The sequence below is a fragment of the Dipodomys merriami genome, unplaced genomic scaffold, assembly GCF_024711535.1.
Source record: "Dipodomys merriami isolate MVZ:Mamm:240054 unplaced genomic scaffold, mDipMer1.0.p SCAF_37, whole genome shotgun sequence".
Taxonomy (NCBI): Eukaryota; Metazoa; Chordata; class Mammalia; order Rodentia; family Heteromyidae; genus Dipodomys; species Dipodomys merriami.
In genome coordinates, this window is record NW_027205270.1 from 13,330,639 (window position 1) to 13,354,099 (window position 23,461).

The 23,461-nt window shown below is 41.4% G+C and overlaps 1 protein-coding gene across 1 annotated transcript in view; it reads right to left on the reverse strand.

Moving 5' to 3' along the window:
- Positions 1-23,461, reverse strand: part of LOC138804706 (DNA-directed RNA polymerase I subunit RPA1) — a 74,119-nt gene that overhangs the window by 37,229 nt on the left and 13,429 nt on the right. The window contains exons 10-14 of the mRNA XM_069989152.1: positions 22,647-22,817; positions 22,390-22,512; positions 19,836-20,066; positions 11,218-11,472; positions 5,771-5,962 (exon numbers count right to left, since the gene is read on the reverse strand). Of these exons, the coding sequence (XP_069845253.1) occupies positions 5,771-5,962; positions 11,218-11,472; positions 19,836-20,066; positions 22,390-22,512; positions 22,647-22,817 (972 nt within the window). The remainder of the gene's footprint in view (positions 1-5,770; positions 5,963-11,217; positions 11,473-19,835; positions 20,067-22,389; positions 22,513-22,646; positions 22,818-23,461) is intronic.

Here is a 23,461-nt window from a genome sequence, read left to right on the forward strand (position 1 = left end):
AGGCTGCAGTGATGATTCGAGGATCCTGGGTGCCCCAGTGTCTACTCCATCAGCCATTCATTCACTGTGGGGAGCATCTTCTCTTGGTCTCAACAGTCACAGATTTCAGGTCTGATTCACTTGGCAATTATATAGCTAGTATTTGCTATAAGCCAGGTATTGAAAAGAGAGTTGTGAACAACACTTATTCTCTGCCTTCCTTGGACAAAGAATGGAAAGAAATTAAAGGAATAAATGTAAAGATATGGATTTGAAAGCATGCTATTGTTAAGATGGCAACATATTCCCAAATATATCTGCATATTTAATGCAATCATTCCAACAGAATTCTGCAGGAATATTAATATGCTGATCCTAAAATTTATATGGAAATGCAAGGGATCTCAAGTAGCCAAAATAATCTTGGAAGTAGAAGAAAACTAGAAAACTTCTGGATGAATTTGGACCCTTGCCTTACTCCATGAACAAAAATTAACTCAATATGCATCAAAGACAATAAACACTTAGAAATAACCACAAAAACGTGAGCAACAAAAAGCAGATAAACTGAGCATCATCAAAATTTAAAACTTTTGTGTCAAATGAATCCACAGAATCAGAGAAAGTATGTATAAACCATTTATGTTATACAATTCTTTTCTTTGTCAATCATGGGGCCTGAAATCTGGGCCTGGGCATGTCCCTCAGCTCTTCAGCTCAAGGCTAGTGTCCTAGCACTTGAGCCACAATTGCCACTTCTGGCTTTTTATGCTTATGTGGTGCTGAGGAATCAAACCTAGGGTCTCATGCATGCAAGGCAAGCACTCTACCACTGAGCCACCTTCCCAGCCCTATGTGATACAATTCTAATATATAAAGAAATCTTACAATTTAATAAAACAAACCTAATTAACAAATGGATAAAGGACCTGAATAGACATTTATTCAAAGACAGCATTACAAAAGGCAAGGAAATATATGAAGAGATGTTTGATATAATCTATTATTAAGGAAATGTAAAGTAATACCAAAATGATAAACCACTTAACATCTGCTAGGATGGCTATTAAATAGAATAAAGCAAACACTGCTGAGAGTATACACAAATTGGAATCTACACACAATATTGGCAGGAATAAAAAAATGGTACAGTTACTTAATTAACTATGGTTTACAACAAAGGCTAAATAAAAATGTTAAACAAGCCAGGCACCAGTGGCTCACACCTATAATCCTAGCTACTCAGGAGGCTGAGATCTGAGGATCACGGTTCAAAGCCAGAGTGGGTAGGAAAGGCCACAAGTCTCTTATATCCAATTAACAACCTGAAAACTGGAAGCAATGCTATAGCTCAAATGGTGGAGCACTCGTCTTAAGCTGAAGAGCTGAGGGACAGCGTCCAGGCCCAGATTTTAAGCACCACAACTACAAAAAAAAAAAAAAAAAAAAAAATCCAGTCATTGTACTCCTAAGTTATATATGTATCCAAGGTAAATGAAAACACATGTTCACTCAAAGAATGAAATGTAAATGTTCACTACAGCTTTATTTGTAATGTCCAAAAAAATGGAAGCAACCCAAATTATCACTTTGCCAACTAAAAATTGACAAACAAAATAAGGTATACTCATATAATGGAATATTATTCAGCTGTAAGAAGGAATGAAATTCTTTATGCCTATAATCCTAACTACCAAGAGGGCTGAGATCTGGAATCGTGGCAGTTCTATTTGTTGTGTTTTGAGGAACCTTCCCATGCTATTTTCCCATGCTATTATTGCTCTACTAATTTACATTTATGTCAGCAGCTAATGAAGTCCCCCTTTCTTCTCTTCCTTGACAAGCAGTCTATTTTTAACATTTTGCTGAATGACAGAAGTTCATTGAACTGTTTCTGTGCCAGGTTGACAGGAACTTTTTTCTAATTATTCTGTGTCTGATTTGGTTGACTTGGTGATGTCTTGTGGGTTCATTCTTTGTTTGTACATGTGGCTATGTATCAAAAGGTAAGGAAATCAGAAAACCTACGACAGATCTGCATTTCCATGTTTATTGCAACACTAATCACAATAAACAGTCAAGAGAGAGTCAACTTAAACACCCATCAGCAAATGCTGGGTAAAGAAAATATGCTATAGACTGGGGGTGTGGCTCAAGTGGTAGGCAGGTTTGTCTAAGGGGCTTTAAGCTCAATCCTTAATATGGCTTAAAAACAAACAAACAAACAAACAAAATCCTTTCAAGATGGAGACTCTAAAGGATATTATATACTAACTGAAATAAACCAAGGCACAGAGGCAAATACTACGTTTTCATTACTGAGGAAGCCCAAATGCCTGATCTCATAGAAGTACAACATGGAATAGCAGCTAGCAGAGGCTTAGAAGGGTGAAGGACAGATAACAGGAATGTAGGGCTGGGAGTGGATAGGAGGAATAACCCACTATTAGCACAGTTGACAATTACTTCAAAATAGCTGCTTTTGAATGTGTCCATCAAAAAGAAGTGATAAAGGTTTAAGTTTAAGGTGATGGACAATCCAATTATCCTTATCTGGTCTTTATACTTTGTATGCATGATAAAAAATGTCACACGATACCTATTAATATGGAAAATTGTGTCAATTGAAAAGAAAAAACCCTTAAAGTCAATACAGTTCATTAATCAATGACGAGTACTTGTGTCAAGAAATTGTGGTGGTACATCCTTGTAATTCCAGCACTCAGAAGCCATATAATAATAATTACCAGGCCAGTCTAGACTACATAGAGATCCTATCTCAAAAAGAGTTGTTCAAGCTCTAATATCATAAAGGAAATGTAAATTAAAATAAGATGACACTACATACTAAAAAAACTTTTTTTGGAAACAAGATCTCTTTATATAGCTGACCTCAAACTCTCCATTTTCCTGCCTCAGCTTCCCAAGTACTTGGTATTACATGAATCTATCACCATGCTTGGCATATAACCATATGACAGCTAAAATTAAACAAGTAGACCAAAACCAACAAAACAAACAACATAACAATAGCATTAAGTTTCATTGAGAATAAGTAACAATCAGAACTCTATGCAATACTGGTGAAAGCATACACTACTACAAGCATTTTGGAAAACTGTTTATCTGTTCAATAAAAGACAAAGGAGTGTTGTAGTAGTAGCTCTGTTTCTAACAGCCAACTCACCAGGAAAACAGAAGACACACATTATCAGTGTCATTAGGGACAACACCACTACAGACTTGGAAAATAGAAAAGTTTATGAATAAAGAAATATTATAAGTGAATTTATTCCTCAAATTCAACAACTTGGATGAAATGGACAAATCCTTGGAAAAGTACAACTAAAGCTTCTTCAAGACTTCAAGAAGAAATACAAACCCCAGTAGTCTTCTATCCTGCTGTTCAGCTAGAAGAAATGATCAGACTGGATATTTTATGAAGAATAGAAATTTATTTCCCCAAAGTTCTGAAGGCTAGAAACTCCAAGATTGGGAAAACAGTATCTAGCTAAGGCTTTCTGATAATACCATCTGTGCTGAAAGATAGGTCTAGGGGAGGAATGGGGACAGGAGGCAGATGGAGAGCTAATAAGTGGCCCAAACTTAACCTCTTATAAGGAATTTTTTCCCAAGAGGGTTAATCCATTCACAAAGGTAGAGATCCTTCTCCTCCCCTCCTGAAGTACTGGGGATCAAACCTAAAGCTCTGTGCATGTTGCTCTATCATTTATATATTCCCAACCAAAGGTTCCACCTCAGTATTGCTGTATTGACTTTCTAACACACAAACATTAGGGGACATATTCAAATCATAGCAACTAAGCCAAAAAGTTTCTAAATAATAGCAACTAAGCTGAAAAAAAAAACCCTACCTATACATAAGCCAAGTAAACATCTTTATGAATAAAAACTAAATCAAAACCTACTCTCAAGTAACTCCAGTCCCTAATGTCTTCACTGGTGAACTCTACTAAACATTTAAAGAAATACCTGAGCAATGGTGGTTCTCACCTATAATCCTAGCTAGCTGGGAGGCTAAGACTTGGAGGTCTAAAGTACAAGACCAGTAAAGGCAAAGGAAGTTCATGAGAATCCAGATAAAGGAAGAAGCTGAGTATGCTGAAATGTGCCTCTCATACCAGGAGGATTTTAGTTCCAAGGTAATACAGGCAAAAAAAAAAAGTTCATGGGCTGGGAAGATGGCTCAGTGGTAGAGTGCCTGCCTTGCATGCATGAGGCCATGGGTTCAATTAGTACCACATAAGCAGAAAAAGCCAGAAGTGGCACTGTGGCTCAAGTGGTAGAGCGCTAACCTTGAGCTGGAGAGCTGAGGGACAGCACCCAGGCCCAGAGTTCAGGCCCCACGACTGACAAAATAAAAAAAAAAAATTTCGTGAGACTCTTTCTCAGTGGAAGAGCTAGGTGTGGTGGTGCAATCTGTCATCCCAGCTATGGCAGGAAATATAAAGTAGGTGGATCACAGTCTAGGCACTGATCTGGGCAAGAAGTGCAACCTTATCTCAAAATAACCAGTTCAAAGAAGGGCTGAAGCCATGTCTTAGTGGTGGAGTGCTGAGCACAAGGTCCTGAGTTCAAACTCCAGACACACACACACACACACACACACACACACACACACACACACACACACACACGTGTGTGCAACGTGTGTGTGTACCACTTACCCAACCAAACAACAACAACAAAATCATGGTATTAGAAAACTCACAGAAAATCAAAGAAGAGATAGTTTCCCACTTACTTTAAGGTATCAGACATTAGATATCAACATACCATACCTATGATACTCTGATACCAAAATCAGCCAAAAATATCATAAGAAAACGAAACACCAACAAAGATATTAAGCTAAACACAGATATAAAAATTATTCTAGCTAGGCATTAGTGGAATGTACTTTTAATCCCAGCACTTGGGAGGAGGAGGCAGGATTCCAAGCTTGAGGCCAGCCTAACATACTTAGATGCTGTCTCCAAACAACAACAAACCTTATGAGAGGCAGATTTTCACAAAATTAAGAGCAGGGAAACATTCAGGAGATCACCCAAAAATTTAAACAGAACTGGCAATAACTCAGGAATGAAAGCTTCTCCACCTCAACTGAGCTACAAAATGAATGCTAATTTCTTTCGCTTTTTCTGTCTTTTTTTTTTTACTACACTTGGTCAAAACTGACACAATAAATGCACCAATAAGGCAGATTCACTAACTTGATCAGTATGTATACTATCATTGGGTTACTTTGAGAGGAAATATGGTATGATACTTTGGGAGTTTGAAAAGTCCTAAGTTTGAATTCCAAGTCTGTTTCCTATGGCATTGGATAAGTAACTCAACATTTCTAAGTCTTAGTATTTTTTCATCTGCTAAAGAGAGATAGTATTTGCAGGTTGGTTATAAGGATCAGCTAAGGTATCTAAACCACTCAGCAAAGCACTTGGTAATTCCCCAAAAATATTACTATTATAACCACAGCATTACAACTCAGTTACCTTAATGAAATCACCAAGTTTAAGTTAAAAGCAAAACAGGGATGGGATGTATCTCAGTGGTTAGGAAGTGCAATGCTGGGCTCGATCACTAGGACCAAAAAACAAAGACTATGCAACTTATTCTTATAGACGCTCCCTTTAGCCTTCTTGGACTTACAGACCCCAAACAAAGGGAAAATCAGACTATTTTACAATTAGCTGTTTCTCTGTCTCTGGCTTAGCCTGGCCTCTCTTAAAAATGGAATTTCTTATACAGCAATTGTTTTCTCAATTACCTGCTTTCCAGTCCACAGTGAAAAGGGCTTCAGAATGGCAGGAGGAAGGAGCTTCACGCGTCCTACTTTGTCTGTGAGTCCTCGGTATACCAGCTCCATATACTGTTCTCGGGTGAAAAAGCAACCCCGAATAGTCATGTTTGCACCTGAAACCATGTGATCTTGGATCAGTCCTGCCAATGGCTGGCCATCCTACAGGAAATAAAGATAAAATATAAATCAAATCCTTAATTACTAATCATTTACATAGGAGTCTAAATATAACCAGGGCTTAACTCTGGCTCCTACTTTTGCTATTTGTTCACTGCTCTATGATATTCTACTTTTGCTATTTGCTCACTGCTCTATGTTAAAACTGCTTCAAACAAATCCAATTCTTCTAAACTTTGTTATATCCCATCTGGTTCTAGTTATTCCAGAAGACTTTTTTGGCATTTATGCATAAATTTGGTCTGGCTGTTGTTAGCTATATTCTTGTTTTTTTTGTATTTTGGTTTTATGCTTTACTATTTTTCACACATTTCTGGCCTGATTCTCCTGTAAACTAGTCACCCATTTAACAAATATTTATTGAGAGCCTACTGTAAGCTTAGGCACTGGGCAGACCTTTGGTCTACTCTTGAGGAAGAGCCAGACAGTAAACAAAGGACTGGATAAAAACACAATCACAAAGCATTTTAAATGAAGAAAAGATTGGGAGAGGAGTAGTCAGGAATGGTCTTTCTCTGAGGGGCAGTAGTACAACTATGGCCTGAAAGGTGACTTGGAGTCAGCCAGAAACAGGGAAAATGGAATTCAGTCACAGGTTCCTGGACAGGACCATGCAAGGCCTTGATGTGCATGTGGGCTTGTAATAAAGACTGTTTTCTACCAAATGCTACACAAAGGCTTTTATTAAAATCCAGATTTGGTTAGTACATTAATTTAATTTGACACTCTTACAACCTTTGTGATCTCCAGGCTCTTCAACCTTCTCTCTCAAGTCTGTGTTCATGGCAACATAAGGCAACGTAAGTAAAAATAGCTGTGCTCACTGATGTCTCATAAGAACTAGATTTCGTAGACTTTTCGATGTTTATAGGAATTGGAGAAAAACCCTGACTTACATCTAAAGAGTATCATTTAGTCATTTGTTAACTACTAGCCAATATTATGGTCATATTTCATAAGTAAGGCTAGAGAAACTCACAAAGGCAGCTATGGAGAATGGCGAGGAATTTAACCACATGTTCTAATTCAAAGGCTAAAAAGGATTTTTGTCAGATGGTCCAAATACTCTGGCATAATAGGCTGGATGTAAACTCAAAAGATTATTATTACAGAAGTTCTAAAAAGGTTCCATAGATTTAAGTCAAGATCACACCGAACACAAAACCCTTCTGAATACTTTGTAATTCATGTTAAAAACAAAACACAAAACTGTGCTCTAAATCTTATTCTGAAGATGCTTGCTTGGGGGAAAAATCCAAAACAGTATAACACATCCTAGTTTTGGGGGTCAGATACAGATTTTTCATTTTGTTTTCTTTTTAAAAGAATCTAAGTTATATGAAATAGTCTATTACTTAAAGGGCTCAATTGTTTCCAATGCAATCACTACATATTCTAGGGAGAAATGCTGATTAAAGCAAAATGACATTTAATTTTTTAAAAAATCAAAATGCTTAGTAAATAGGGCATTTGGTCTTGAATTATCTAGCTAAGTAGAAGTCAGATAAAGTTTTCTTGGAAAAGAAACCGCTAAAATTCCATTCATCTCACACCTGGAAGTCATACTACAACCTGATTTTACCTAACATATATGGCCAACAATAAAATATTCTTTAATCTCATATTACGGCTAAAGAAGAGAACTCAGAAATGGAATAATAAAGAAAAATGGAAACAAAACAAGTCAATAAAAATGACCAAATATCCAACCTAAGCAAAGCCCAAGTTTGATCTTTAACATAGCAAAAAAAAAAAAAAAAAAAAAAAAAGGACCAAAAACACACAGGTTTTCTTTAAATCAACGCTTGTCCACTTAGGACTCTGACACCAGGTATGTTGCATTTTTATAAATATTAGTAAAAATAAAAAGTCCCCTTTCTGAGGCTGGGAAGGTGGCTCAGTGGTAGAGCGCTTGCCTTGCATGCTCGAGGCTCTGGGTTCGATTCCTCAGCACCACATAAGCAAAAAGAAAAAAGCCGGAAGTGGCGCTGTGGCTCAAGTGGTAGAGCACTAGCCTTGAGCTGAAGAGCTGAGGGACAGCGCCCAGGCCCAGAGTTCAGTCCCCACGACCGGACCCAAAAAAAAAAAACTCCCCTTCTTGGAATTTATACTATGGGCTAAATAAAACTCATCAGAATGAGAGGTTTATAATTTTAGGGTTTTTTTTTGTTGTTGTTTTGTTTTTTTCTTTGGTTGGTCATGGAGCTTAAACTCAGGGACTGGGTGCTGTCCCTGAGCCACAACTCTACTTCCAGTTTTTAGATGGTTAATTGGAGGTAAGATTCTCATGATCTTTTCTGTCCAGGCTGGTTAGAACTGTTGATCTCAGCCTTTGAGTAGCTAGGATTACAGGCGTAAGTCACCAGCACCTGGGAGAGGTTTATTTTTTTTGCTGGTTCTGGGGCTTGAATTCAAGGCCTGTCCCTGAGCTTCATTTGCTCAAGACTACCGTTGTACCCCTAGAGCCACAATTCCACTTCTGGCTTTTCTGGTAGTTTATTATAGGTAAGAGTCTCTTGGACTTTCCTGCCTGGGCTAGCTTTGAACTGTGATCCTCAGATCTCAGCCTCTTGAGTAGCTAGGATTACAGCTGTGAGCCACTGCTGTCTGGCTTGGTGGTTTACTTTTGACAAAAGAAACAAAGTGAAGAGAACTTTCAGGCCATTCTCAAGTTTTGTTTTGTTTTTCTTTTTGAGAACCTAATTTAAGGGCTGGAGATGGAGTTCAGTGTTCTAGCACAAACAAGGTCTTGGTTAAATCCTAGCAATGGAGGGAGGGTGCAGGGAGTGGAGAAAAAGAAATTTACTAATGTAAGCATTTATCTGGGTTCTGTTTTTCTCCCTTAGGTGAAGCCCAAGCTAAAATTCACATGCACATGAGCATATGACAAGGCTCACATATTTATAAACAGGTCAGCATAAACATGAAGCTTCCTAATGCTTTATTCCTTATTCAACTGAAGTTAAGTATAGAACATTCAAGTTCATTGGTCTGCAGTCTTCACAGTACCTCAATTCCCTTGTAGGCTAATGACCACAGGTCTTTGTCAATAGTCACTTCCTGCTCCCTGAAATCAAAAAGCTGAAATGATCTGAAGAACTATGACCTGCCGAAACACCTCCACCAAGCCTCAGCCTCTTGTCAAATGGGACTAAGAACACATAGCTGAGCACAGAGGTCAAAGGTACTGGATTTGAGTCCTGGCATCATCATAAACTATTCTTTTGGTGCTTCTTCATTAGAAAGTGACACCTACCTCAAAATGCTGTTGTGTAAACTATATAAGAGAAATGTTTACAAATTAGAGTGGTCCTTTAGGCCTAGGATCTGTTCAGTAAGTGAACAGCACCACTCTAACAGCTACAACTGCTACTATTGACCTAAAAAGACAAAAACCCAAGCTTTTTATATTAGATAAATTATGTTAAATTGCCAAGTGATCTGATTAACCCTTTCTTCCAGCTTTTGGTCCTTCTGCTAATTAAGAGTCCACTAAAGTGGGCAGAGAAGGGAAATTAAACTTCAACTGACTCTTGAGCCAAGCCACTGTAATATATCAGGTGGGAAAAACAGGCTGGGTTGCTAGGCTCCTGTCTACCTGATTTCCTAAGTGGCAGATGGCTGATAGAAAAAGGGAAGTTCCAAGGAGCAGAGCGCTAATCTTTGTTGGACATCTCTGAGCAGCCCTGGTGATCCCTGAGTGCAAAACTTTCCAACTCTGCAGCAAAAACAAATTCAAGATGACTCTGGAAGCTTCTTGTCTGCTCTCCTACTTCTTAGCCTGGCTGTTGTAAACTGTATCAATTCTTAAATGTAAACTATGAACATAAATAGCATCTACTCTAAAGACTTTGGGCAAGGTGAAATAAGAAGCCTCCAAAGTGCAATGCAATGTCTGGCACTGAAAATGTACTTGGTAAATGGTACCTGTGGTTTTACATCATTATTCCTAGCTCTTTCAAATTCCACCACAATCCCAATGAATAACGTATAACTGTGAACCACTGGGAAGTAAATGGCTTACACTTGGAAAGGCCACAGATCATTAGGCAGGTGGTAAAGGGTAAGTGGGAACTAAAACATACTCTACCCTTTTTCCTGAAGCCTGGCCTCTTCTTGACTCTTTCTCTCCCACAAGTATATATTGACTTGGGGGACCTTGCCACTTTGGGAACAAGCCAGGTGAGGTGCAAGCAAATGTGTCCATTTGGAAGACTACTACATGAGGCTGCTTATAAGGACCAAATTTAGAAGGAGAAAAAGGAATTTAAATGGATGTCTTCATGGACTTCAGGGTGGACTTCAAATGAAGATCTGGGCCCTTGAGATTAAGTGGCTTCTTCTTTTTTTTTTTTTTTGTGCCAGTCTTGGGTCTTAAGACTCGGGCTGGGCACTGTCCCTGAACATCTCTGTGTTCAAGGCTAGCACTCTACCACTTGAGCCATAGCACTACTTCTGGTTGTTTCTGGGTAGTTTATTGAAGATAGGAGTCTCACAAACTTTTCTGCCGGGGCTGGCTTCAAAACATGATTCTCTGATCTCAGCCTCCTGAGTATCTAGAATTACAGGTGTGAGTCAGGCACCTGGCTTCAGTGGCTTCTTAAAACTCAGGCTTGGGGCTGGGAAAGTGGCTCAGTGGTAGAGTGCTTGCCTTGCATGCATGAGGCCCTGGGTTCCATTCCTCAGCACCACATAAGCAAAAAGAAAAAAGCCGGAAGTGGTGCTGTGGCTCAAGTGGTAGAGCGCTAGCCTTGAGCTGAAGAGCTCAGGGACAGAGCCCAGGCCCAGAGTTCAGGCCCCACAACTGGACTCAAACAAAACAAAACAAAACAAAAAAACAACTCAGACTTGTCAGAAATCATAGGATCAAAGTCATTGGTAGGCCATTACATTTTAGATGCTAATGTCTGCGAGTGACCAGTAAGTGGTGGAATTGAAACCTAACTCTCATATACATGATCTATCATGTAGCTACTAATCTTGGCTTTCTGGGATGACTGCCCAATTTTTCTTCTGACTTACATTTTCAAGACATAGCTGATAAAAACCTTTCCCTGTCTTTAGGCAATTAGAGGACCCCCCCCCCAAAAAAAATCTGGAATAAACTAGGACCCTTGCTGTTCCAAGTACTTCTGCCCTATAGCTACCCATTGACCCCAACAGCTGGTTGCAGCCCAGGTTCAGTGTGTCAAGTCAAGCTGGTGACAGCTGTGGAAGGGCCTCTGGGTCAGACCTACCTTGGGAACAAGGTACTGTTGATCAGTACAGGCCAGGACATAGGCCTCTGCCCGACCCAGCTCACTCTGAGGGAAGTGGGCATTCATCTCATCTCCATCAAAGTCAGCATTATAGGCCTTGCAGTTGGCATAGTGGAGCCGAAGGACTTTCTCTTCAGGTAGGATACGAGCATGGTGGGCCTGGATGGATGGTCTGTGCAGGGTGGGCTGTCGGTTCAGTAGAAGAATGTCTCCATTCTTTATATGCCGGCAAACCTGGGTACAGTGGAAAAGAGGTAGGTGATCAATGGGAACTTCAGAATTATTACTGCTCCTTCCATGGGCTCACCTAAACTGTATCGGCCTATCCCATGTTCTAGACAGCAAATGCCATGAAGTCTGGAGCAAACCCTAGAATCTGAGAAAGAACTTGCCAGACCTCTCTAGAAAGAATCTGCATAGTCTAGATCCTGGCTCTGGGCTCAGAGAAACAAGTAAGATCAGACCAGAGGTCTCTGTGAAATGTCTTCAGGCTTCCCTGACTAAATATTAGGTTTCTCTGAGAATTAATCTTAACATGAAAACAGATACAACTTCTGAAGGCTGAATTTCTAAAATGTAACCATGAAACCCCCTAGGGTTGAAAGAACTTGGCAGACTTCTCAAATCCCGGTCATGGTCACATGTATGTTATTCAAAGTATGATTTTCATATACTAGTAATACCTAATTTCATAGAACAGAGCTAGGACTAAAAAACAGGGCTCTAGGAAGTGGTGCTGTGGCTCAAGTGGTAGAGCACTAATTTTGAGCTGAAGAGCTGAGGGACGGCCTCTAGGCCTAGAGTTCAAGCCCCACAACTGATAGGAAAAAAAAAAAAAAAAAACTTAAAAAACAGGGCTCTTGATTCTCATTTCAGTCACCACTGAAAATAGTTGAACATGCCAGGTGACGGTGGCTCATTTCTATAAATCTAGCTATTCAAGATGCTGAGATCTGAGGATTGAGATTTGAAGCCAGCCCAGGCAGATAAAATTGAGATATTCTTCTCTCCAATTAACCAACAAAAAGCCAAAAGCGGAGGAATGGCTCAAGTGGTAAACTACAAGCTGTGAGCAAAAATGCTAAGGGAGAACTTGGGGCTCTGAGTTCAAGCTCTAGTACCAACAAAAACAAAAACACAAAACAAAATATTTGCCAGGTGCCAGTGGCTCATGCCTGTAATCCTAGCTGAGGAGGCTGAGATCTGACAGTAAGGGTCTGAAGCCAACCTGGGCAGAAAAGTCCATGAGACTCTTACCTCCAATAAGCTACTCAAAGAGGGTCAGGGACAGTGCCCAGGCCTGAGTTAAAGCCCCAGGATTGGTAAAAAAGAAAAAAAAATTTGATTGAACTTCAAAAAAATTCCTAAGAAATGTAAACTGTCATGTTTTGGGGAAAACAGCTTGAAAAAGCTATTAGAACATTTAAAACACACTTCCTTCTATAGAAAAAAAATAACCACTAATACAAGGTTATACAAATACATGTTTATGTGGCAGCATTTATAGCAGCAAAAAGTAGAAATAAACTGGGCACTGGTGGCACACACCTGTAATCCTAGCTACTCAGGAGGCTGAGGTCTAAGGATCACTATTCAAAGCCAGCCTGATAGGAAAGTCCACAAGACTCTTTTGTTGTTGTTATTTTTGTGTTTGTTTATTTTTTGCCAGTCCTGGGCCTTGAACTCAGGTCCTGGGCACTGTTTCTGAGCTTCTTTTGCTCAAGGCTAGCACACTACCACTTGAGCCACAATGCCACTTCCAGCCTTTTCTGTTTATATGGTACTGAGGAATCAGACCCAGGGCTTCATGCCTGCTAGGCAAGCACTCTACCACTAAGCCACATCCCCAGCCCTTCATGAGACTCTTAATCTCCAATTAACCATCAGAAAACCAGAAGTGGTGCTGTAGTTCAAGTGACAAAGTGCTAGCCTTGAGCAAAAGAGGTCATTTACAATACCCAGGCCAGAGTGCAAGCCCCACGACTGACGTTAAAAAAAAAAAAGCCGGGAAAGGGAGGTGAAGGGTAAACAAAGGAGGAGGCTGCAATGCTTGGTAAGAAATGTATGCATTATCCTGCCAATGTAATTGTAACCCCTCTGTACAGTATGTTCTCAAATAAAATTAAATTAAAAAAAAAAAAAAAAAAGCCGGGAGCCGGTGGCTCATGCCCGTAATCCTAGCTACTCAGGAGGCTGAGATCTAAGGATGAGAGTTCACAGCCAGCCCGGGCAGGAAAGTCTGTGAAACTTTTACCTCCAATAAGCCACCAGAAAACCGGAAGTGGCACTATAGCTCAAGTGGTAGAGCCTTGAGCTGAAGAGCTGAGGGATAGCACTCAGGCCCAGAGTTCAAGCCCCACAACTGACCAAAAAAAAAAAAAAAAAAGTAGAAATAACCTGACTGTTCTACAGAAGGAGTAATAAATTGCAGTACATCCACAATAGAGGATGTTATGCAGTGATGAGAATGGCTAAGGTAAATATATGCCAGTCTGGAAGTGTTTGTAAAAAAAAATAATAATACAGCAAAGAAAAAAATCTCAGTTGCACTTTAGGAAATAGGATCAAAAATTTAAAATCCAGCTCCTCTCTGCACATGACTGAACACATGCATGGAAAAAAGGTGCTTAGTAATACTAAGCTGTTACTATGGTCTTCAGGACATGAAGAAGAATAGTAGAGGCTAGAAGATTTAACATCTTTTTTTTGGTCAGTTGTGGGGCTTTAACTCTGGACCTGGGCGTTGTCCCTCAGCTCCTCAGCTCTAGGCTAACGCCGTACCACTTGAGCCACAGCGCCACTCCTGGCTTTTTTTTTCTGCTTATGTGGTGCTGAGGAATCGAACCCAGAGCCTCATGCATGCGAGGTAAGCACTCTACCACTGAGCCAACTTCCCAGCAGATTTAACATCTTAACTTTATACAGCTTAGTACTCCTTACAACATGAGCAGTTGCACATATTACTTCTGTAATAGGAATGAATATATGTATGTATGTGTTCATATAGAGATATTTGTGCATATATGTATTCATATATTACATATATATTTACATTAGTTATATGGGGGGAGGGGAAAGATTTTGTGACATTTCCACTCATGTTTACAATGTATTCCAATCAAATGTACCCACTCTATAAAAAACTATTTTTAGAGACAAGTTCTTGATATGTGTATAAACATATATACTTATATATACACATAAATATGTGTATACATATTTATATGTACATATATAAGTATACATATAAATACATAAGCACTATATATAAGTATATATACATATATAAGTATATATATTATACACATACATATATATACACTTATATATATAAACGTGTGTGTGTATATATATATACACACACACACTAAACTGGTCTTGACTCAGCCTTCCAAGTGCTGAGATCAGGAGTATAAAAGCACTACACCTGGTTACTTTGTAAAAACAAAACAAAACAAAACAACAACAACAAAACAGCTGGGTATTGTAGCTCATGCTTTTAATCCTAGCTACTCAGGAGGCTGAGAGCTGAGAATCATGGTTCAAAGCTAGCCCAGGCAACAAGATCCATGAGACTCTTATCTCCAGTTAATCACCAGAAAACCAGAAGTGGCACTGTGGCTCAAGTGGTACACACACACACACACACACACACACACACACACACACACACACACACACACACACACACACACACACACACACACACACACACACACACACACTGCAAGAGCGACAATACTAGGGATTGCACTTGCCAGAAGTGGCACTGTGGCTCAAGTGGTAGAGCACTTGCCTTTCAGGGAAAGTGCCCAGGCCCAGAGTTCAAGCCCCACGACAACACACACACACACACACACACACACACACACACACACACACACACACACACACACACACACACACACACACAGTTCAAGCCCCACAACAACACACACACACACACACACACACACACACACACACACACACACACACACACACAAAAGTGCCCAGGCCCAGAGTTCAAGCCCCACGACAACACACACACACACACACACACACACACACACACACACACACACAGTTCAAGCCCCACGACAACACACACACACACACACACACACACACACACACACACACACACACACACACACACACTATGCAAGAGCGACAGTACTAGGGATTGCACTTGCCAGGCAAACAATCTACCACTCATGCCACACTTTCAGCTCTTTAGCCTTTCCAGTTCATTTTTCAGGTAGGATCCCATTGTAGCCTGAAGCTTGCCTCAGACTGCAAACCTATCTATGCCTCCCATATCAATAGCATTGTAGGCATGCATCTCCTTTGCCCAGATACTTCTGTATAATTTTTTTAATAAAGATGAATTATTTTTAAGGAAAGCATAAAACATTGCTCAAGTGGTCTGCTCATTGTGGGTGAAAAAAACAACATACAGGTAGGTAAACTCAAAGAGAAATTTAACTACAAGTAATTGTAGTCAAAGGTAACTACTACTCATTTTTCTACTACTCATTTTCCCCCCTTACAAATCTGCAGTTGATCATGTCCTTCAGAAAAAACACCTCTCCAAAAAACAAACTTTACAGTTTAGGCAGGGGGTGGGGGAGGGAATGTAGTTGTGGAGATGGGAGGGAAGGGATGGTAGGGGGAAAACAAAGGAGGAGGCAACAATGCTTGATAAGAAATGTACTCATTACCTTGCTCATGTGATTATAACCCCTCTGTACAGTATTTTCACAATAAAAAAAAACTTACTTAAAAAAAAAAAAAAGAAAAAGAAAAAACACCTTTCCCACATAGCTGATCTTACTATAAGGTTCATTAAACCCCTCCTCTCACTGGGTGGCGGTGGCTCACGCCTGTAATCCTAGCTACTCAGGAGGCTGAGATCTGAGGATCATGGTTCAAAGCGCGCCTGGGCAAGAAAGTCCGAGAAACTCTTATCTCCAATAAACCACTAGAAAACCGGAAATGGCGCTGTAGCTCAAGTGGTAGAGCGCTCGCCTTGAGCTGAAGAGCTGAGGGACAGCGCCCAGGCCTAGAGTTCAGGCCCCACAATCGACCAAAAAACAAAACAAAACAAAACAAAACAAAAACCCTCCTCTCTTACATTATTTACCAAGCTCCCTAAGTTATGAACCTAACTCCACCCTCAAGTGTTTTGAAGCCCTTCCACTCAGCAGCCCAGAGGAATGTGGAGAATTAATAATACCTTCCCCTACCTCAAATTCCTCTAAGTCACAGCAAATAATAGGTTGGGAAAAACAACAGTCTACTCCAAGCAGGCTGCCTGCTGTCTACATTTATGAGGCTGCACTGGCAAAATGGTTAAAGCAAGCGGCAACAGGTTAGTAAGGACTGATTTCTTTCACCTTCTCTTCATTATAGTCAGCTTGGATGAAAGTCTCCTCTAGCTCAGGAAATCAAGCAGCAAAACCCTCAAATACTAAAAGGCAGGCCTAAATGCACCTATCATAGAGTCTATCTTTCCACTCCCTGAGGAATTCAATCCTTCTCCTTGTTTCCCTGACCCCAAGTCCCATGTTTCTATGGAGACCTGAACTCTAAGGATTCCCATGAGCATCTGCCCAGGGCACTAGCTACTGACTGCGTCAGATAGCCAAGGACTTCTTTGTTTAGCCTCTCAAGGGAGAAGCTGCCCAGACCTGTGGCCCAGACCCAAAACCCAACAAATCTGTGACATCCTCCAGCGTAAGCAAACTCACTGCAGCTGGGAAGGTCGGCAGGCCAGTCTGACAGGCACCAGCCAATCCAAACAGGCACCCTGTGCCAACCCAAACCCACGGCCTCTCCTTTCTCTTGTCTCTAAATAAACACTGTAGTGAAAATTAGTGTGCCCTAGTACCCAGGTCAGTTTCTAGAGGCAGGACTGGAGCCAAAGGCTGCTTCTGGGTAGAGAAGGCAGTCACTGGGCAGTGAAAAGACCTGAGGCTGCCCTGATTACGTATTCACTTCCTTATGAGGCCAGGGGAAGCACCAGAGATTTCCTGCCTCATTGAGGAAATAGACCTTTCTCCCTCTTACTTAAGCTGTGGTTTACCCTTACCAAACCATTATCTCTCCTTCCCAGTCATTTCCTCCAGCCCTTCAATCCTATCCTGCTCTCTATGTAACACATCAACCAAAGTCTTCAAAAGTACCAAGTTAGAATCACTATGCATTTTATTATGTGTGGAAGTACCACATGTAACATTACTGAGATTTTGGAAAGTGAAGTTAGCCATCCTGAGACTGTAGGTTCTGATGTAAAGTACTTTTCTTTCATAAAGTCCTTTCCTAGCTTTGTGTTCCTGTCTCCCCTACCCCCTGTCACATCATCAGTTCCAACATATTCTTCACTTTTTGGCACTCCCTCTATCTCAACTAGGATCCATACTCCACAAGCGTTTCCCAAATACCTCTGACATGCAGCGAACTGGGGAGTGGTGAACTAAGCATGATTTGCCTTGAATTCATGGGATTCAGGAACTCAACTCAAGCGTACAGATTACCTTTGAGTAAGTGACAACCCAATGCAACAAGAGCTACAAGTAGGGGGAGAGATACGGATGAACAGGATATAAGAGGGCCACATACAAATGGTAGCCAACCCAGGTTGTAGGGCTTGCAAATAGGTGGGTCACCTAGTTTTGTTAATGAAGTTTTACTGGCACACAGCCACATCCCCTCATCTAAACATGTTTTGTATTACATAGTAGAGTCTGTATCGCTCACAAAGCCTGCAATATTTACTGTCTGACCCCAGGGAAAGAAAGCTCTCCTGAGATCTGAAGGAAGAGGAATGGCAGGAGGAAAAACAATGCTCCAGGTAGACATTTGCCAAGTGTGAAGGGAGATCAAGCCAGCATGTTTAGTGGCTGCTGAACAAAGACTTGAAAGCAGGTTGGATTCAAAGGTAGGCCAGTGGTGAAAGCAGGACAATGTGAGGAGTTTCCAGCCTGCTAAGGATTGGAACTCAAAACTGGAAGACAAATGAAGGGATCATTCACGTTCCACCTCAACGCTCATCAGCAAACCTTCCATTCATTTCCTGTGAACTGACTTTAAGTGATTAGTATACTGCACAAAAACCAACCTTCCCGGAAGTGGCGCTGTGGCTCAAGCGGTAGAGTGCTCGCCTTAAGCTAAAGAGCCCAGGGACAGCGCCCAAGCCCAGAGTTCAAGCCCCACAACCGACCAAAACAAAAAACAAAAAGCAAAAAAACAAAAAGCAAAAAACAAAAACCAACCTTCCCTATCCTAAGCTCTTGCCCACTGTCCCTTTCAGACCCCAACCTATGAACTTACAGAAGTAACAAGGCATATGAAAGAAGTTGTCTTATTCTTTCACTTCTTCCTCCTACTCCAATGTCAGACATTTCTGGAACTTTTTGCTTTGCATTTCAAATGCCCTTTAGCTACTTTCTGCTTTTGCTTCTTTATCACAAGAGCTCTGAAACTTGACTGACCCTCCACTTTGCTCATAGATGACCTTTACCTAACCCTGAAAAACCCACAACCACATTTAACAGATAAATACAGACATTTGAGCCCAGCACTGTCCCTTCCTTCTTGTCCATTCTGCTCTCACATTCCAAGACTTCAAAGGTCTTCTATTTTCTTGATCCATTGAACTCTGCACTCAAAGACTTTAATTCTTTGATAGCTTTATATCACTGTCTATATTCTACAGCTCCTTGATCTAAGTTCCACATCTCTCTCTCTCTCTCTCTCTCACACACACACACACACACACACACACACACACACACACACACACAGAGTCTATATTCTACAGCTCCTTGATCTAAGTTCCACATCACACACACACACACACACACATACACACACACACACAAACACACACACACACACACAGTCTATATTCTACAGCTCCTTGATCTAAGTTCCACATCTCACACACACACACACACACACACACACACACACACACACACACACACACACACACACACACACACACACACACACACACACACACACACAGTCCTGGGGCTTGAACTCAAAAAGTCACACACACACACACACACAGTCCTGGGGCTTGAACTCAAAAAGTCTGGGTGCTGCCAATGAACTTTTGTGTTCAAGGCTAGCACTCTACCATTTGTGCCACAGTACTACTTCTAGCTATTACAAGCAGGTATTAGTAATTGCCCAAAACTGAAATGATAGTTAAAACCTAGTGGTTATTAGTTATCACTGGTACCAAGCACTTTCTTCCTACAAAATAGTTTCCAGGGCTGAGAAGTTGGTTCAGTGGTAGAGTGCTTGCCTTGCATGCATGAGGCCCTGAGTTCCATTCCTCAGCACCACATAAGCAGAAAAAGCTGGAAGTGGTGCTTAGGCTCAAGTGGTAAGGTGCTACCCTTGTGCTGAAGAGCTAAAGGACAGCACCCAGGCCCAGAGTTGACTGACAAAAAAAAGAAAAAAAAAATAGTTTCCAAACTTTAGCATGAAGAATGTTTGGTTAAAAAAATAGATACCTAAGTCCCAGTCTCACTGGGAGAAGTGAAACTAGAAGCATATAAGAGCTACTTGCAAGCCCAACAAAACTCAACCACCTTACTCACAATTTTTGTCCCTTGGGGCTTCGGGGCCCCCGTGGCTGGTGTCAGAAGCTGTTTAGCCACAGCTTCCCGCTGGGTTATGTCCACTGAGCTTAGAGCTGTGCGACTGCCATCCTCGTTGATGACCATGGAGGCTCCTGGATGCACATTGGGGCCATTAATGACTGCTTGCCTCAATTCCTGCACATTCCAGGGGGTAACTGGCTGAGGGTAGGTCAATTTTGTGGCAAACACCTAGAAATGAAGAGTAAGCATAAACATCCAGAGTAAGCAGATAAAGGTCACAGGGATTCAAAAAATAACTCAATAGGCTGGTTGACTTTTCTCCCAAATTGTGGAAGCTGTTCACTAATCCAAGAAAGCCCTTCAACAAGTAAAGCAAGGGCTGGGAAGGTGGCTCAGTGGTAGAGCGCTTGCCTTGCATGCTTGAGGCCCTGGGTTCTATTCCTCAGCACCACATAAACAAAAAGCTGGAAGTGGAGCTGTGGCTCAAGTGGTAGCTCGCTAGCCTTGAGCTGAAGAGCTGAGGGACAGCGCCCAGGCCCAGAGTTCAAGTCCCACAACCAGACCCAAAAAAACCCCACAAAAACGAAAAAAAAATAAATAAATAAGTAAAGCAACATCTGCCTGTTTTTCCACAGAGATATTTTGCCAGACTCTCTTAAAGGAATACACTATGCCTCCTTTTCTGGAAGTCTATCTGAGCAGAGTAATTCAAATGTTGCAGTTTATGTGTTTCATTTTTCAACCCATTTTACAGCTTCATCATTTTCCTATCAATAAAGTTAAAATCCCCTAAGGCATACAGCATGGGGTGCTTGAGGCCAACTGGCCAATACCTGCCACTGAATACCACTGCACTCCTACCCCACCCCACCTGCAGCACAAACTGCTTGTGGTACTTTCCCAGGCCTAGACATGACATGAAAGGCTTTCATCACATTGTAACCAAGGTGGCACTTCAGCTGAAATGGATTTGTAATTCTGATGCCTGAGAATACGAAGTGTGCTCCATTTGTACTAGGCCCACAATCCCATCTGCTCCCAGACAAATGAGTTTTCTAGTTCAGTGAGTCTCTTAGCTCCTGGATACCATAAATTCCTTTGATGTTTCAAAATGCAGGTAAAACATCAACTACACCAGAGTCTTACTTAAGAGAATCTTGTCTAACTTTTTCCATATCTCTAAGCAGTTGCACTTTATGAGCAGCCTCTCCTGGCCACCCTTGACCTTGTGATCCCACTCCCTGAGCTGTTGTTTTTTTGACTGATGCCTTGGGGACACTGTCTAGTAGAGTCTTGATGCATTTGTTTGTTAGGAGACAATGCTCTGGTTGGACTGGCTTCCTACAAGGTGCCAGGTGTCTAGCTCATTTTTAAGCTTATCTGACTTCTTTGCTCCCCTCAGCAGTGCTATGTAGGAAAGCTGTATGCAGTTTCACTCACTTTGCTCTCCCAAACACCCTGTGCTACCCCCTAGGCCTTCAGAATCCTCAAGCAGGGTAGAGGCAGGCAGGGAGGTAACTTCAGAGGTTTACCACAAGGGACAAACACAGATCCCAGAAAAGGGATGCTTACAACCCTTTAAAAGTAGAAAGTGAGGTTTCATTACAAGTCTCTCCCAAAGCCTAGGACATTCTAGGCACTATAAGGTTAAAAGCCAGTCTGAGTGGCCCTGTCCTCTGTCCAGACAGCAACAAAAATGCCCTGGGTCTCTCCTCCTAGGGCTTCAGACTCAGAAAAGTCACCACGGGGTTTTACAATGTGTTTCCTTGCAGCTTGGACTTAAGAGATGCAAAGATGGGAGGCACTGGGCAAGGGTGGAGCCTCCTCTGCCTCATCTCCTAACACAGCATGCCCTTATCCAGGAAGCTCAACTGTGCCCAAGAGAATCAAAACACTTCAGCTTTGCTCATTACCAGCACCCCCGAGAGAGAGGGTGATGTGTGAGGAAATGAGACTCTCCAGAGGGAATTAAACCATCTTCACATTATTGATCTCAAGGCTCATTAAGGAGGAAGTCGATTGAACAATGGCTGCTAATGAGCACCCTGATTTGAACTGGGGAGGAAGTGAGGAAAGGAAGCTGGATTACTAAGGAAACACTAAGGGGTTTACTCCAAGAGGAACTGGAAGGGATGAACAACATGTACATGCCTCCACTCTAGGGGACTTGTTCCCTTTCTCTGGTTACCAAAGAAGTACACATCCCCAATGGGACTGAAATTTGCCTTTTCCTGTCATGTACTCAATTGGATGAGGAAGATTTAAAGACTTTGGTGAAATGGACAGAGAGTGACATATGGCAGGGATAAAGATACTATATCCTGCTGGGAGCTCCTGGTGCCCCAGACATGGGTCTCCCTTGTAGACTGGCATCTGGAATCTTGCCAAGGGAAAAGAAACACACTACCATGCAGCTTCAAATCCCTTCCCCACAGGCTCTTCTTCCACTAGAACCACTATCATCTGTGTAGTGCACCCTATCTCCAGGCCTCTATGGCATGTCAATCTACTGCCCACAAGTGGTGAAATGAGGCCCTCCCAAAATACACACCATGGGAATGCCAATTTCATTGGTGTTGATGTACATATCTGGGCAGATGACTGAGCGTGCTGCATAATCTACTCGCTTTCCCATCATATGCTTTCGGAAAAGTCCTTCCTTCTTCTCCAGGATCTGTAGAGAGCAAAACAAAGTCCATACAAACCATTCAACAATTTAAGAATAGAATTTTTTGCTTCAATACAAGTATACTTCTTACGCATACACATCAACATGAGTTAGCAACTGAAATACAACTTATGGGTCACCTGTCTAATGCCAGGGTACTTTTCCATCATTAATTTATCCATCTCGCTATCAAACACGATATTGACATGGCTCTGAAGTCGAATCCAAATGTTATAAAGTTTGTCTGTGAGAGACTGGCCTGGAAGCATACTTAAAAAGGATCGGTCCATAGCAATTGAAGAGTCCTTTTCCTGGAAAGATAAAACCAAGAGACGAGATGATAAAAGCAAAAACCAACTGAGCAAACAAACAAATCTCTAAAAGGTCTGGCTTGATTTTATTCTTTTTATCCTAGTAATGACATGCAGTGAGCTCTGGTGTTTGCCTTTGAAGTGTAGGGATAGATGGCCAAAGTGCTAAGAGCCTCATTACATACAGACCAACTGGTTTCTTTCTGGTAATCAAATTAACTCAAAATCCCTAAGTAGGCTTTTTTCCCCCAGTTCTGGGGCTTGAACTCAGGCCCTAAGCTTCATTTTGCTCAAAGTTAGCACTCTACTACTTAAGCCATAGTGCCACTTCTGGCTTTTTTGTTTATGTGGTGCTGAGGAGTCCAACCCAGGGCTTCATGCATGCTAGGCAAGCACTCCACCACTAAGCCACATTCTGAGCCCCTATTTAGGCTCTTAAGACAGTTGCCAATACATCTGAATATCTCATCCCTCTAAGACAGGAGACCTTTGGAAGTCCTTCTCACATTGGTACTTACAAAGTTCTGTTATCCTGACAGAAAAATGAAGTCTCATATAGAATTTCAGCTTTCTTGGGGCTGGGAAGGTGGCTCAGTGGTAGAGCACTTGCCTTGCATGCTCAAGGCCCTGGGTTCGATTCCTCA